Raw genomic sequence first — 18,251 nt, forward strand, 5'->3', positions numbered from 1 at the left:
TTGGGTCATGATTTTATTAAATTTTAATAGTGTCGGCTAATAGCCTTGGAGTGGTGGTGTCATGGGGATTCAGGGCTTTAATCCGACACCCGTGAATGCAGTTTTGTAGGCGCTTTTATAATGGCTCGGATACTTCAATTATTTCCTGCTTTGAGGGTAATACATTTTTGCTAAAGAGTTCGGTAATATCTATGGTCTTTTTGGTTTTTGTATTAGGTTAAGTGACTGTTTATCGATACCTCATGTTCTGTATCTAAAAATTGTATTTGAATTTACGTTAATAGATGGATTCTAATTATACGGAACTGCTTAAATCCGATATATTACGTGCTTAACGAAATTGAATTTAAATTGACACTTTAAAAACACAGAATAACAATATTTTATAATTATTCGCAGATAACCTTTGACACAACTTTAAATATCAAATGCAAAACTTAATCCCATGTGGAATGTTGATAAACAGAACAGATTCACCCACATTATTATGTAATCTACGTTACATAACGTAAGGTATGCCGACAAAAACTGTCCTTTATCTAAAACAACAGCATTACACACAATTTCACGATCGAAACCCGCGACCAATCGGTCAACGGATCGGCCGACGGGTCCAAAAAACGCATCCAGCGCATTCGAGCGGAAAATATGAAAAACTTTGTAACTGAAAGGCACAAGAGACTGTAGTAATTAAACAACGGGCCCCTTCGACAACAGACAAGGAGCAACAATGAACAAAACAACTGTATTTTTGTTGCGTGCCCCTGACGGGCCTGTATGTCCCTGATAAGCAGGGACCGTGTGGGTATATAAGGTAAGCGTTTTTCAGTAATGTCGCATTTATAAAGCTTTGTAAAGGCAGTGTCGTAACTTTTTTGTGTTCGTAAATCTCATTTAGCGTTCTCTGTTTAATACTTTGGAGAATTGAAAGTTTGATACATAGTTTGGAAAAGACGAAATAATGGATAGTAAATTTATACTTGTAAATTTATTATTACAAAAGACGACGAAAATGAAATCTAAGATTAGACGATGAAGAATGTAACTTCTATTATAATTTATTTATCAGAGAAGAAATAATATCTCGTAGAAAAAGATGCATTGTATCATGTATGTTGTTAATGGAGGAAAAGTGATCTTTAACTGAAAGTAGAAGAAGATCACAACAAATGTTGAGGAAAATGATACCCGTAATTCTCAATGTCCACTCGAATTACAGACGCGGTCAACCACCTTAATTTAAGTACAATCTACAGTTCATTATAATCATGTTACAGAAAAACTTTTAAATAGACTTCTAACAGAAAACAGAACATACCCTGTGGCTTGACAAAAACGAAATTCCATCAACACAAGGCCACAAAACTCATCTAATAGATTCAACTTACAATGGCCGCTTCTTCTTCTTCAATAAAAACTGATCAGACGATTATAATAAGACATGCCCCTTGGATTATATCCAATGGGAGATAATTAAACAAAAACGGTGATAAACAAAAAATAGTACAAAAAGCTGTATATAGAGCTACCGAAGAAAATTGGTGTAAATTTGAATTGGGCCATATGTCGGGAGGCGTGCTCGAAATTGTAATTAATTTTAAAGGGGGATGGAAGACATGTACGGGGTACGGGGCATGCAATCAAACGGTTAATTAGTTTTATTGGTGTTATTCAATGTATGTTATACGTGTGATATATTTACCAGGGTATGTAGGGAATTAGAAACATGGAAATGCTTTAATTGATAAATAGGTACTTTTTAGATGTAGTACTTAGGATTTTGATATTATCAAAGAGTTAGTATTTTATTACAGCAATAATATATTACATTTGAAAAAGCTGGTAATAGTTGTACCTACTCGTAATCTTATATATCTACCTGGCAAGCCAGATGTATTTATGGTGCGTCTAGACTCTAAATCAACATCGAATATAACACCGAAAGTTAATTATATAAATTTCATCACATCACAAATCACAATATATTTGTAAGCACTGTAAGAAAAGCATAATTTTCACTTAAACACACTTGATTTTACCACCTACCTATATTAAACAAAAAAATCTATAAGTACCTAAACTTAGAAATTCTATTAACGTATCAAACTCCCAAGAACTATCCGACATACAAGCTCATGCACCCGGTGTTACTGGTGTCGATAATGGAAAAGCAATTACATCACACAAAACCAGCCCGTCTTAATTAATATTAACGACAGGGGTGGAGACGAACTCATGGTAGCGACGGACGGACAGCGAAACTTTTTGTATTATATTTATTTGTTAGCTGTGGTTTTAATAATGCTGTTTTGTTTTGACTTGTGAGTGTATGAAAATTTTTACAACTGACGAAACTTTTTTGTGTATTTGGTTGTGGTTAATATTATGGTCGTGAGTATGTATATGATAAGTTACTATGTAGGTACATAATTTAATTATCTAGATGATTTTTAATTAAATAAATTTTACATTTTATTAATTAGATTCCTATTTGATAGAAAGTCAATTTAAAGTCTAATACTTCCATATCCGAACAGAGCTATGCTTACCGCTTACATCTTACTGGATTTTTTATTAACTTCATATTCAGCCTAATTCCTATCTACTTTAAGTTACATTTGCGTAGCAAGAAGATTCGTCGAAGAATTTGTAAAAGATTCGTAAGAATAAAAAAAGGATCACTGTGCGTCTTTATTTCCAACAAAACAGCTAATCCTGGTAATTTTAAAGAAATTGATAAGTCACAAATAAAGTTGTAATCTAACATAATTTATTTGTATTCACGTTTTACATTAATCTTATTGGAAAAATTAAGCCATTATAATTGAATTATGTGTGAATCTGCCAGGTCTAATCAGACGAGATCCGCCATATTAGACACGCATCGTTTCTTATACGTAGAATAACTGTTGCAATTCTAGTCTAGTCTTGTAAGAAAACTAGTAAAAAAAACAAACGATGACAGTTATATCTATTCGATCTGCTGTAAAGCAGTCCTAGTATTTTTGGTGTACTAATGTATTTATTTTTGATTAGGCACATCTTTATCGTGTTCGATTTCTATCTATTGAATAAAAAAAACATTGAAACTATCTACTAAAAAAAATCTTACTTGATAGTTTATTTTTACTTCAACTAATTTCAAAAATAACATCATCGAGCAATCAATCGAGCGTGAAAACATTCGCCATCCTTACGCGCAGTGTGTCACAAAGGTGCACACTGCGCACATTTGTCGTGACATTCGATAGCAAACAGAACGTTTTTGTTTGGCGATTAATAATGCCAATAAACAATGCGCTTGAATATCGACAGGTACATTGTGCTGTGCAATTGTCGGCAACTGTCACGTTCAAATCGTTGAGCACAGAGTATACAAAACACGGGCATTTGTTTGTTTATAAATTACTCGGCATTTACGAATGAAAGTTGAAAGCAGGTTCTGATTGGTTAGTTTCTATCATCGGTTGAGCTAAGAAATGTTTATTAGTTGTTGTAAGATTATTTGTTTAATACCTTATTGTGAACGAAAAAAGCATTCGTAGTATTTCGTACACAAACTATAAAAACTTTCGCATAAATTTTTTGATACTTCACTACATCGTGAGGTTAGTATAGGTTTTCATACGATATTTCTACTTGAATGAGAAGATTAATTGGACCATTCTTCTTTCCATGGTGATTTACTTCTTATTGGAAACATATTATTCTTGAGAAAACGACATTAAAATAATCCAAAGCTTCACAATAATTAAGAAAGATTGAGTCAAACAGCACAAGTTAATTTAATTATCTTTGCCTCCTTCTTTAACCAAACATTTCCGAAAAAAGCTAGCATGAGGTTTAAATTAAAGAACTGTACAACACAGAGCGTGTTGAAAATGGGCGGGAAAAATAGAAAATCTCGCCTCCTCGCCATCACTGTCAGAAGGGTGGGTTTTTTTTGCTTTCTTTCTCTCTCTGTTACATGTATCTGTATATTCTTTTTAGAGGAACAATTGGAGGTTTAAATGAATTCGGGATGTTGAGTTTTTTGAGGTTTTTTTTTTAATAGACACATGTATTTTTGATCATTGAATTGATCCCCAAATACTTGTGTTATCTATCTCATTAAAATAGACTATGGTTTTAAAAAACTAGTTCCAATTCTTAAAGAGAAAACTATCATCAGAAATCATGGAGGTTCTATGAAATGGAGTAAATAAGGATAAAGTAGAAAGAATCACTACTTTAAATAAGATGGCATAAGACGATAAATAGGTACCTACATTGAAGATTCTCTGAAAGCAATGTGACTTGAATCAGGATATATCAAAGAAGAAACAATAGATTTGGAATTTTCTGAAATTAATGTTGAAATGTAATTATCTAGTAAGATTGAACACTTTTTCTTGTTACTTGCAAAGGAAATATAGGAAAATTTCATATATCGACAACAGACCCACAAGACCTATAGTAATTAGCGTACCGTATAAATCTATAAAATTATTTGAAAACAAAAGAAAACTAATCACAATTACATTTGCCACAAATAACGGAAGCGAAGCCGCAGCAGAAGAATTATATAATAACGGCGTGCGCGCTCTGCCGGCACTATCTTATTTTTAAAAAGCCCTCCGCTTACGTCCGTTGATTAATACAGTGGCAAGCCTCCTGCTGCGAAGCCTCAGCGGTTGATTGCGGACTCCATTTTTAACAGAACGATTTTTTGGCGAACCTTTTGCTAAACTTCGATTTTACGGCAAAAACATCGTTCGAAATTTGTCAATTTTGTCCCCTATAGTTGTTTAAATAATTCGGTGTTTGGTTCGTCGAATTGAGTTACAGATAATTTGGTTTTGCTTATTCTAATGGTTTTTCCGATGATTATTTCGTTTATTTATCTGGGTTTGGTGGAAATGGATTTTGTAAAGCTATTCTTTGTATCTAAATCATATTATCAAGAAAGATTTCGTTGAATTACCGTACACGAGCTACAGAACCGTAGCTAATGAACTAAAGATTTTCCAAATTCTATACTTCATAAAAACTTTATTATCAGCCAATCACTGACAAAATCTATCTCTAGATATTCCATCGAAACCGATTTAAATGAGCCATAATTCAGACTTCCTGACATGTTCTTCTGAAGAACAATTTCCTAATAGGTACAATTGATGCCTATCAATAAATATTCTGAATACCATAAGAATTATATACTGCTTTCCGAATCAGTGGCAATTGGTAAAACTATGTTACTACTTCTAGAAGAAGTTTGAATGCATAAATAATCAATCAACCAACCTAATCGCTTGGAGATCTCCGAATTGTGCATCTTCGGGTTATCCTGCGCGATCTTCCGCCGCTGCAACCTCGACCAGACCATGAACGCGTTCATGGGCCGCTTGATGTGCTCCTCTTGGGACTTCTTGCTCATCACCGCCTCCATGCCGATGCTCATGGAGATGGGGGTCATGGGGAAGTGGCCCATGGACCCGTACGTGCGATCGCACATGGTACCAGCGGCACTGGAAGGAAATTATGACATTAGTACCATGAAGAAAAGACACTCTAAATGGAGTAGATAAGAGCACTGTTGAGGATTCTATTTTGTACGTATGATCATCAAATCATACGTATCCTGTAAATAGAAGCCAGCTCAATGCTCATTGAAAAGAATTTTAATAATCAATGTAGATATGTAATAGATGACTGCGATGTTACATGTTTCAGGATTTTTTTCAAACTTGATTAGGGTTTAAGTATGAACTATGAAGGTATATTAGCTGATTATGATTTTCTTTATAATTATTACTAGTAGGTACCTATAAGTTTTTTTCAGTAATATAAACATTTCAACACAATCAGTTAGTCCGGTAGAATCAAATTGCCTAAAATTTTACATTACAGCATTATCATTATAACTTTCGATTCCATAAAAGCGGTACACAATATCATATACAAAGTGGCCTTAATATTTCCCCATAGAAGTACCACGTGTCAAGTTTTAATATAACGACAATTACCGTGTTCAAGGAAGCAGAAGGTATTGAGGGACACAAATTGGCTACTTAGGTAACGCTCCCCCTTTTTAATGATGTATTAAAGTATTTTAAAGATTACGATTCTCGTAATTGGTTGGTGGCTATCAAGTGCAGGTTTGGTTTAAGATTTATAGGATGATGTTAATTCGTTGTTTATTTAGAGCCGCACGTTCTTGCTTCATCCGGAATAAATCTATACTAATATTATAAAGCCGAAGAGTTTGTTTGTTTGAACGCGCTAATCTCAGGAACACTGGTCCGATTTGAAAAATTGTTTCGGTGTTAGATAGCCCATTTATCGAGGAAGCCTATAGGCACGCTAAGACCAACAGAAGTGGAGCACTGCGGGTAAAACCGCAGGGCACAGCTAGTAAAATATACTGTTATTCTATAATGTCGATTTCTGCTGATTTAATATTGTTTAATAGGTCGAGTACCTAGTCTATATGTCATTACTCATTACCTACGGACATTAAATTTCTCTTTATAATCAACTTATTTCATAACTTCAATGTTTCTACATTGAACAGTTATGCATCAAATGATATGATACATTCAGGTAAGATATTTTTGCTTTTATAAAAAAATGCAATATTTAAGCCACTTTAAGTGAAAAATGACTTGCATACGCGCGACACAAACGCTATCAAAACTAAAATTATGTATGAAACAAATTCATCATTGCTTTTAACAAATGTGGTATGATTAACTTAATCGCATACCTTTAAATATGAATCTTAGGGGATATCAAAAGACGTTGATTATTCTGTTTTTTGCGAAGCTTTACCCCCCGCCGGGAGGGACTCGGCGAGCATATTACAGTTGCATCAGAAAATATAATATGTACATATATACACTTGTTTTTAATTTAACAGTGCATAATATTATATAATATTGATTAATGATAGATTAAATGTGTGAGGAATGTGAAGGATTGTGGAATAGACTACCTAGATGAAGCTAGATTAAAAAAAAAACTGAGACAATTTTTGTTAACTGTAACGATTTTTGGCTAGCCTTTAACACAGCTTTTTACTAAAAATGATTAAATGTGAGTACATAAATAGTTTCATTCGTATAAAATGTAAAAATCAATCTTAGATATATCATAAAACATTCCAAATATTTTCCATATTTAACACAAATACCTATAATTTACAGGTATATTTAAAATTCTCCATATTGACACGCCTATCTTAAAACAAATGTTTGTCTCTAAAAATAAATAATTAATCCCCAACATTGTACTGCTACCGTTTTGTTTCCGAGAATACTATATTTGGGTCAAAAAGGGTTTGAAGGGTCAGCGTGTCAATATTTATTGTCGTGCGATTCTAATTTCTAACCTTAAATATATTTTAGTTCCTCCTACCTGAAATGTGTTTTTGTATTAATACAAGGTGATATTAATGATGATACCTATGATATAAATATTTTTGGTACATATACTAAAAGTTATTTATTTTAACCTCTCAACCACCGAGAGGCCAGATCCGACCGCGACACAATAGATTTTCTATTGTGTCTGTGATTCCGGGGCCTGATGGATTAAAATTGAGGAATACCCAAATAATTATATTGTGTCTTTAAATTTTCATAAGCTTGGAATTATTTCATTTCCCAAGCTATGTTGTAAGAATTCAATATTTTTTTAACTTAGGTACGGTCTATATAGGTTATTTTGCCATGTGGCTTTTCTTACAGCGGTACAGAACATTAGCTTATTAGTTGAAATTGTCTTCAATTGATGGGATTGGGATAACTTCTGACACAAATATTTTTTTCCTAATTTGTTACCGAGAATAACGTGTAATATGCTGCTTTTATGATAACTCTTTATACCAAAACAATGATTAATACCTATGGTTATACTATCTGGACACAGTGACAAATGTCTATTTTGAAACGAAAGAAAAAGCGTAACAATTTCACAGTGGCATGTCAACTCCTACGCAAATATTTGTGCTGACTACTGCCACTGGACTTTTTGAATGCCTGTTGAAAGGAAAAAGTTAAATAGGTATTTGTGGTACATATTGAAAATGAAAATGTTTAATGTAACAAACGAAATATCCAATTATTTTCCATCATATCGTCAAAGAGAGCATGGTAATTTTAGTAATATACATACATAATAATTTCTATTTTGTCCATAACGTTGGTTGTAAATTGAAGAATTTATATCTCTTTATTTTAAATAATAATTCAATACTTAACTAAATAATAAGTATGTAATGTGTAATGTGTAAGCTTTAAAACTATTTTTATGGAAAACTAGCGGTCCGGCCCGGCTTCGCCCGTGGTAGGTACATATTTCGCAATAAAAGGTAGCCTATGTTCTTTCTCAGGATCTAAAGATTATCTGTGCCAAATTTCATCAAAATCGGCCCAGTAGTTTATGCGTGAAAACCATACATACATACAAACCTTTCCTATTTAAAATAATAGTATAGATAACAAGTGCAAGGGATAAAACAGAGGTCAATTTGATAATATACAAACTATATACTTGAACAAAAAGGACGCATACCAAAACCTAACAATGCATTTATTTCTTTCTTTCAAAGTTTAAAAGACGCCAGCCACTTAAGATGAACAAGCCCTTTACCCAATCCATTGGCGCTTCAGACATAGAAACAGACACGTTCGTCAAATTTATTGTCTGTTTGTTTGTCGTGTTATCGGGACTGAGTCGGGTCACTAGTTTGAGACGATTTGTGAGACAAGATGGAGTTTTGAAATTAAGTTTTTTTATAAAATATCTTTATGAGCAACCCCATAGTTTCTATTCTATGAATTTATATGGAGTAAAATATACATTTTGTGAAAATTTGATTTCATATATGTACCTTTTTGGGTTAGGTATGTGTGCTAGTAAATTAAATGACTTAACGTTTAAAATCCCTCTTATAAACATATAACTACAACATTTTACAAAAATAAAAGCAGTCGCATACAGCATTTATTAATAATATAGGTAGAACCATAAAAGATAAACACTACTTGTAATGAAAATAAATATAGCAGGCAATTGTTAAAATTTTAGAAATAAAATGTTCTCTCTTACTGTTAAGAAGTTATTAATAAACGAAACAATGATATAAGATAATGATGAATATGGACGCCTGAATAACATCATTATAAATTACTTTCAAGGCTGAATAAACAATTTGGATCCAAATATTACTTACTACTATTATTTTTTTGCAAGTTTATCGATTACATTGTTAAATTTGTAATAAAAAAAACATACATTTTATGGAAGAAATGTTTTTTTGTTAACAAGAAAAGACCTACTAAGTACTAACCTACCTAAGATCCTAAAGAACCTAAAGATCTTGATCAATTGCCGCGTTCTACGATTGCTTAGACTCAAGCCTTAGAGCACGCTTTGGAGTAACATTAAATCCAGAAACATCAAAAATAATATCTACAGAGGCGATGTAAATCTGGAACGACTGATAGTGGTTGGGAACACTGAGGGAAAAGATCGCGTGGTCGTTCACCAACACGATGGACAGAGCAAGTCAAAAACTCATCTGCCACAAATTTTTACACGGTCGTTAAAGACGCCATGGACAGAGACCGGTGGACGCAAATCATCCGCTCCAGATGCAACCCTGATGCTGACCACGATCCTCAGACATGAGGCACCGACAATAGAGAGAGTTCAGAAAAACATATACACACACACAGTATCGACTTAAGTAAAGAAAACCTCGACCCTTTCAATCACGGTGAAATCCGCGCTAACTAGATGCGCATACGCACATCATGAGTGTTTATTTTGCGGCAAGATGAGAGGAATGGATTGTTTTACAAGTAGGTGTGATAATTGGGTAAGAGGTAACTGCTGGCATGCCACAAATTGTAGAAGACTAGCTTTTGCCCGCGGCTTCGCTGGAGGTAAGACAGTTTATATAGAAGACTAGACGTTACCCGCAGCTACGCCCGCGACGTTAGAGGTAATTAATATAGCCTAAATTGGATATTCTTTAGCATTATCTTTAGGGATTGTTTTAATAACAAGAAGTGATGAGATGTTGAGATAACTTATGTCCTCAAAGATTATAGTAGAAGCTGTGGCAATTTCTTTGAATCAAATTTGAATCAGGTATAAAATAAGTGGAGAATAGAAAAAAAGACGTGTGGCACTCGGGGACTGCCGCGGTAAAGCTATTGCTGCATGCTATGCCTTCAAGCCACACCTCCGTGCCCGTCGTAGTGGGGAGCGTGAGGTTTTTTCGTTACGGAATTTCTGGATTCGGTCCCCGCGCTCAAGGCCCGCGATAGAAGCTATGCAATAGCTTAAAAACGTGTGCGTGTACTAGTGTAGGTACATAAGTAACAAGTGAAACTTCTTTATGACCTTATTTTTCAAAAAATAATTTACTATAATATGAAACTTTACAGAAATAAGTAAAATCACGCGTGGTAGGGATAAGAAAAAGATGGCGCGTAACGGAAAAATGTCACGCGTAACGAAAAAATGTTACACCAAATTTTTTTCCAACCCCGATAAAGAAGTTTCACTTCAAAAACATGAATTAGTTTAAAAACGTTATCTTGTACCTAATAGGTAGATATGTAGGACAGGAATCTATCAGAAATATGGTGATTTTTGATGCCTTAAATAAATGATGTTCTTACATGCGTTTAATCGGATACTTTGTGAAAACGAATTTTAAGATTTGATTAATATTTTTTCTACTTGATAACTGTACCTAACACTGAGTGTGTTTTAATTATTATCCAAATTTAGATAGGTTATTCAGTTAGTTACTTGTTCCTATCAAGAAATGACTTATCGTTAAAATATCTTAAACTGGGTACAGGTGGGTACCATAAAAAAATCGTCCCATCGAATCCCAGGCTATTAAACAATTCGTGAACATCAAAGCTCGCCGCTATCATAAATGTGTAAAAACTTTATTGGTTGTAAACTCTGATTGTGCCTTCATTACTGCTTGAGGTATGTTGCCAATTGAGGTTTACATTCATTGTGGCGAAATTGTAATAAGATGAATTTTAATACAATAATAATTGGTATTTGTTGGGAAAAGAAAGAACGATGAATACCTAGGTAAGTTTTAAATTATAATTTACTAGCGATCCGCCCGCGGCTTCTCCCGCGTTTTCAAAGAAAACCCTCACGTTCCCGTGCCTGTGGGAATTCCGGGTTAAAAAAATACTATGTCTTATTCTGGGTCTTCAGCTATTTATATACCAAATTTCATTGTAATCGGTTCAGTATAGTTTTTAGCTGAAAGAATAATAAATTTTCGCGTTTATTATACCTAACCTAGGATTTATTTAAAATGATTAAAAGTGATTTTAAAATAGTAGGTAGGTATGTAAGAACTAGGTAAGAAGAAACTAGAAACTTTACTTTCAATGTAGGTATGAAACAAAAATTGATTCGACATTTGGATGGACAGATAGACAGACAGTTTTTAACCAATTTCAAAATAAATGGAGAATGTTTTTCCCCAAATAACACGGCAGTCGCCGTTGCGGTGGATCCTTTTGGTAAGATGAAAAGACAAGTTGCTTATGTTTTTCTATAGATGTGTCTAAACATAAATAAATATAACATGATAGGACCAACTAACTTACAAGATACGAATAAGAAAATTGAGGTAGAAAAAGTAGGTATCTAATTAAGTACCTACCTGTATGAATGCCCCATTCATATTTGAATTTCGAAACTTAAATGTAGGAATATACTATACCTTTTTTTTTTTTTTTTTTTAAGTGGAGAATGCATTTAGGCATACCCAGAGCGCTCGGGGAAAGGGCCCTGGGTTATGTCGGACTCACCCTGCAGAATGCAGGGACCTACCGACTAAACTCCACTGTGTTCCACCGTGCCGCTGTATTGACGGAGCCGCGGGTATTCGTTAGAACGCATCCGCAGACCCGTCAGCGAGGAATATACTATACCTAGATATTATACCTAGATAGGCACCTATGCAAAAATAAGCAGTTAAATGTTTGTTCTACGAGGGAAGAGAGGGGTAGGTATCGATATTTTTCACGAATACCTAGGTGCCTACCTACCTAATTCATTTTAATTATTATCAGCGGACTTAACCGATAAAATATTTAGTAAACCATTTAGCTCTTCAAAGATCTATACAAACCTAGGTACCCAGGTAGGTACCTATCTGTCTAGAATCGAGGTTGGTAACTACTACGTAGGTAGGTATCCTATCCTGTTAATTGTGTCTATTACCTATAGGTAGGTTAGGTAGGTACCTACACGGAAAATTTTGTAAGAATGTACCTATAGGTGTTTGTTAATCTTTTAAGCAAAAACAGCTGATCTGATCTGCATGAAATTTGGTACCTATAGAGATAGGTCTGCATTAGCAACTAGGCTACTTCACCCGGGTGCAGTGCCAAGAGAGTCACACCGCGGATAATTACAAATAATACCTAAACTTTTTTTCAATGAAACATGAAGATTTGAATAAATAAATAACTAGCAAACCTACTGTCAACGACGCCTATTGTCATAACTGTAATTAATCGAAGCATAATAAATACCAAATGGAAAAATAAAAGAATACCTAAAGCACGATGTTGTGTATGTCTATGTAAGTAGGTATGTAAAAGAAACCGCGATATACATACAGTTCATTATTCATCCGTCCGTCACAATAGGTACCTATAAACTGAGAAATTTTTCCTCCAATAATTAGAAATTTATTTTTTAAATAGGTACTCATTCATGTAATAGATACCTACTTATAATGTTAGGCATAAAAATTACCGATAGATCTGAATAATAAACCTACGTTTCCACCTTCCCTCCGGAGAGCCGATAGGGTCGGTATGACAGCCAATTGGTGCGTTTTTCTTTTTAAACAAGAAATACAATAATTATACACTTACTGACAAAATGCTAACAATAACAACTGTAAGCTTTAATTTATTGTGCATCCATCATTCAAACCACACTGTTTTTAAAGGTTATAATAATAACATTATTATTAAGCAAGCAAATAAAAACTTTGTTCCCACCTGATTAATTACTGAAAAAACGCAAGCATGCTTTGAAATCAACCAATAAACAATCATCACAACTTTAAATCAAACTTTTTCACAGGATAAATCAAGAACGGTACGTTAAAACCCAAATTTGGACCAGTACCGTGGCCAATGCATTAGTTACAAGTTCGCCGACACCACAAGGACATTCAAAACGTATGAACCAAATACCTCATCAAGTGACCGCTGGCACGGTGATACTCAATATCCACGTTGCTGGCTTCACACTCCTTTTGCAGTTAGTTACAGTAACACACAACACAATATCATTGATCGACAATCGATTAGTACGTAGCACGAACGCGAGCGACTCCTTACAAGCGACAATGGCGACAATCGACTGCGGCGTACGTCGCGCCGCCGAACCGAGTGATAACTGACGGCGTTCGGCCAATCGCAGCACGCCATTACGCCCACGTACACGCAGCGAGCGATCCCATTGGTCAAGCAACTGCCATTACCTTACGGATGTTATTATGCAGAAGAACCAACTCGAAATTCTAAATAAGATTTTAAGCGTTTACCAGCCGGGGCACAATGCAAATTGGTTGCGCGTTGTGTGGCGCGCTCTGTTTTTGTTTTGTTTTGTGTAACTAAAAATAATTTTATGAAATAAATAAAAGATAAGTACTGATTGTATGATTTTCACTGTTTCAACTGTCAAAATACATTGTTTTGGGTTACCACGTGGTTACGTGTGGTCTTATTAGAAATTAAATAACTGGTTTTATATGAGATATGGAGCAACAGCAAATTTTAATTAATAAAACATTTATGCAGACTTGAATTCGAAAGCCTAAATAAATAAAACTTTTAAATCGATTAATTTACCTACTGCGAAGATTGCAATTTATTAGAGCAAAGGTTAGTGTACGAGAATCTATTATAGGAATCCATAATAAAAGAGTTAGAATTAAAATCTATAAAACTTCGCAGACAGTAAATTTAAAAAGTTATACGACCAACACGCCTACATAATTTTAAAATAAGCTACTTTATGAATTAATAGAAAATACATCTAAAGTAGCTCGTATTTCTATAAATACCTAGAAATCTATTGTTTTACGTATATTTTGTCTAGTGTTAGGGGAATATGGGGAAGATTGATGCAGATAAATTGACATTGGCTTTAGATTACCCTATCTACCTACTTACATAGAAAATTATTTTAATATCTACCATTAATAATTCATTAAATGATTCAATTGTTTATTGGAAATAATAAAACTCCTGATTTGAAATAGGTAGGTTCCTGTAGCTGTAGGAACATAATATCTAATCTATGTATACCTACTTTTAGAATAAGAATTTTTCTCTTAAATTTGGTACAAGAAATACGGAGTTCCTGGGCATGACATCGATTGCAGGGTCAGCTGCTACCTTTTCATAATTAAATAACTAATTTTCCTAGAGGCTAGAACTTATTTTTTGAAAGTTTAGCTCGATAAGAAGTGCTGGCTTTTAAGAATTGAACTTAGACCACAAAGATTAAACTTAGAAATATGCACGAACTTTAGAGGAAAAAGTCGTAAGTAGGTACCTACCTATAGTAGAAAATTGGAATATCCTTGCATTTTCAATAATGATGAAGTTGCAATTGGAAAAAACTTAAAAAAATTACATGATTGTTTCATTGTTTATACCCACAATCTCCTCCTATCATATTATCTACGTAAGTCTAAGCCTAACTGGCATACTACCTACCTACATTCTGTTTGCCCTTTCACGATATTGTTTGTCATAATTATTAATTTATAAATTTATCCTTTTCAACTCGTTATGTACTTTTAATACTGTATATTATCTACCATTATATTTCATTCTATGAAATGTCTACTGCTTACGTAATTCATAAAATTTCGCCCTCTTTATTATGGGAACAGTATCGATTCACATAGGTAGGTAGTACGAAACGTTTTTCCGTTGTATTAATATCACTATCAATTGCAATACATTAATCGAAAATATCTACTTAACATATGAAACAGATATTATTATTGTACATTTTGTTAGACGTTTAAAAATATTCTTAAGACGACCGTTAACATTGTAAAGTCACAAATTCACTCACAATGGGATAACTGAAAAATTTTCACATCAATACCCCACATAAAAGGTATAACTAGATTAAAGAATAACATTCTTGAGTATCGATATTCATAAGTGGGACAATCCAATATAACTCAATTGGTAACGGTTACGGCCACAATAAATTCTCAAGGAAAAATTAACATATGTCTATCATCCAAAATATGATCCAATAACGCAACAATCGAATTTCATGCAAATTCGTAAACGATATCGTAAAAAATCGTATCGAATTTAAATGATACACGGCTACCGTGAAATGCTGCTGTTAAAATGTATATGAACGGCACAATCGCGGGGTCTGCTCATAATGGAATCGTAAGGTCTGCAGTCGGGCAAGGGGGCAGTGGGTCGCGCCCCGAGGTGTCGCCAACAATATCACAATGCGGTCTACAATGCAGCGTACGCAAATTAACTGCATATCAATTCAATTTTTATTGCCAATAAAAAATATCCATTGATCCATTCGTCACGTTTAGAACATGTGCTGCCATAAAGGAAATTTAAATATCGCTAAATGATTTTTGCATATGACAACCCAATAATGCTATACACATGTAGATTCGCGACATGTGTAAATGCAGGTAGCAATAAAGCTGTATAATTTAAATTCAATTGTTGAATTAACAACGGAGTTCGACAGACCGTTACAGATCCGTTTATTGATAAAACGATAAGTATCGATAAATAAATTTGCATGAAAAATTTATATTACCCATCAATACACGAATTTAAGATCGTAAATAAAATTATTCACCTACCGTTAATGATCCGTTAAAATAATTATTAAATCGAGTGTGTAATATGACTTTTAATAATTTTAGTATGAATGAAAATGACGAGACGCTATGCATAATTTGTATTGTAACTTTTAAAATGTTAACCGTCTTTATCAAAATCAGTTATACAAAGTACCTACTTCTGTTTGCATAAAAAATTATGTTCGATAGAAGATAATTCCATCCGTAAATTATTATTATATTAATTCCGTCCTTTTCTAGGTGGTTGCTAAATAAAGTTTCATTCAACAACCATCGAGAAAAGGTTAAATATAGTAGCTTTTGAACAAATTTTAATAAATCGATTTCTCAGCTATATGACTTTGTAGTTCAATATTCTATGTATTTTAATTGATTAAATAACACATGCAGTTAAATTAATTACGTTTACAAACTTTATACATAAATAATAAATATCATGAGAATATAAATCACGATTTACTAGGTAGTTTCTATTTATTTGCTTGTCTCATTATTGCATTATTGGACTTATGACTTCAAAATGGTTCAAACGCTTATGACGAGAATTTTTTTGGAATTTGTTATTTGATGGAGGTAGGTAATTAAATTATTATTGTTTGATAAAAACCCATCTAAATAGATCACACTATTGTTAGATTTATTGAACAAAACTTCTGTTGCTGCCACACAAAATGGTCGGTAAATAGCTGTTTAATAATATTAAACCACATCTATACTTATAAGTAGGTATATAAAAACGAAACCCGTTTCGCGTTATCACGGCATCACGTGTGAACGGCTGAACCGATTTCGATAATTGTTTTTTTGTCATATTCCTTGAAGTACGAGGATAGTTCTTAAGTAGAGAAAAAGTAAATATGTACCACGGGCTAAGCCGGGGCGGACTGCTAGTTAACATTAATTACAAACTATTTACCAGCATGAAGCATCATTCTCCTACACTGCGAAAACTACTCTCTTCGATCAGTGGATAGACGTATTCTGTCTATCCCCTCTCAACGCACTCATTTCTACGCGGGTTCGTTCGCTGTCTCTGCTGTCAAGTTATGGAACTCTTTACCTTTAAAAATTAGACTTGCTCCTTCCCTATCTTCTTTTAAATATCAAGTTCGTAACCATTATCTCTCAACTGCTTTTAATTCGGATTAGTATATTATATTTATGTACCTAGTAGGTATTAGTATTTATATATATTTTTAGTTATATAGTTACTACTATTTTGTATGTATTTGTATGTAGAATATATAATATGTATGTATGTGTGCCTTAGTTGTATTAATATAATTACAGTAGAATCCTTTTATTATGACTCCGGTTATATTGACCAACCGCTTATTATGACGTACCTATTACCTACACAGCAAAGTTTGGTTTTCATATAAAATTCTTAATAAAAGTCGGATAAAATGACTGCGTTTATAGTGACATATCGTTTATTGTGACCAATTTTTAATGAATTGTCCGGTTACAGTGACCAAAATGAATTCTAAAACTTTCAACACTAATTTCTGTTTGGGAAAATTGTGATATCCGACAACACTTTTTTTTTGTTTGTTTTGAGTCTCAATGTGTAGGCATCTCTATTTTGTTTCTCTGTATTAAACACTAAGAAAAACACTAGGAGTTTTTTTTCTACAAAATGCTTTGTATGACGTCCGTTTATTATGACGTGTTTGATATTCCCCTTCAATGTCATTATATAAACGGATTCCACTGTAGTTTATTATAATGTATAGTATGTTGTATGTATCTTGTATATGCATTTTATTGTATTATATAATTACTTCTACTCAATCCAATAATTTTTTTCTTCCGTTTCTCAATTTATTATCTCGCTTCTTTGCCTTCTCCCCGTGGTTGCCTGGCAGAAATCACTGCATAGTGATAAGGCCGCCCTTTGTGCTTTTGTTTATTGTAAACTGTTATTTTATGTATCTGGTTTATTGCACAATAAAGTGTTAAATAAATCATTTTTAAAGGTTTGGCTATAAATTATCAAAACCTAAAATTTAATCCAAAACCGTTCAATCAATCTCACGTGACAAACAAACATCCATTCAAACTTTTACATAACTAGATATATAAAACTACCCTTGAGACATAAAGACAGTACCTATAGGTATTGTTTGCATTTCTCACAAGTGATGTGCAATTATCGATTATCGAGACATCGGTTGTTGACATCGAGTGCGTCTGCTAGTGATGTGGTTTATCGATTGTTTGTATTGTGCGGTATTCAGTTAGTTACGTGCTTGGCTCTTTTTGATTGCTCGATACTTGTGATTTTATATATAAATGATTTCTGATGAAAATGTTTTATTAGATA

The 18,251-nt window shown here is 33.5% G+C and overlaps 1 protein-coding gene across 1 annotated transcript in view; it reads right to left on the reverse strand.

Moving 5' to 3' along the window:
• LOC149490130 (uncharacterized) overlaps positions 1-13,441 on the reverse strand; it is a 34,333-nt gene extending 20,892 nt beyond the window's left edge. Inside the window, exons 1-2 of the mRNA XM_089701691.1 lie at positions 13,248-13,441; positions 5,284-5,507 (exon numbers count right to left, since the gene is read on the reverse strand). Of these exons, the coding sequence (XP_089557817.1) occupies positions 5,284-5,507; positions 13,248-13,252 (229 nt within the window). The 5' untranslated portion in view covers positions 13,253-13,441. The remainder of the gene's footprint in view (positions 1-5,283; positions 5,508-13,247) is intronic.
• Positions 13,442-18,251: the final 4,810 nt, after the last annotated feature.

This window comes from Colias philodice, chromosome 2 (assembly GCF_061535455.1).
Source record: "Colias philodice isolate Cphi_HAF_F1 chromosome 2, ilColPhil1 Martin Lab GWU primary, whole genome shotgun sequence".
Taxonomy (NCBI): Eukaryota; Metazoa; Arthropoda; class Insecta; order Lepidoptera; family Pieridae; genus Colias; species Colias philodice.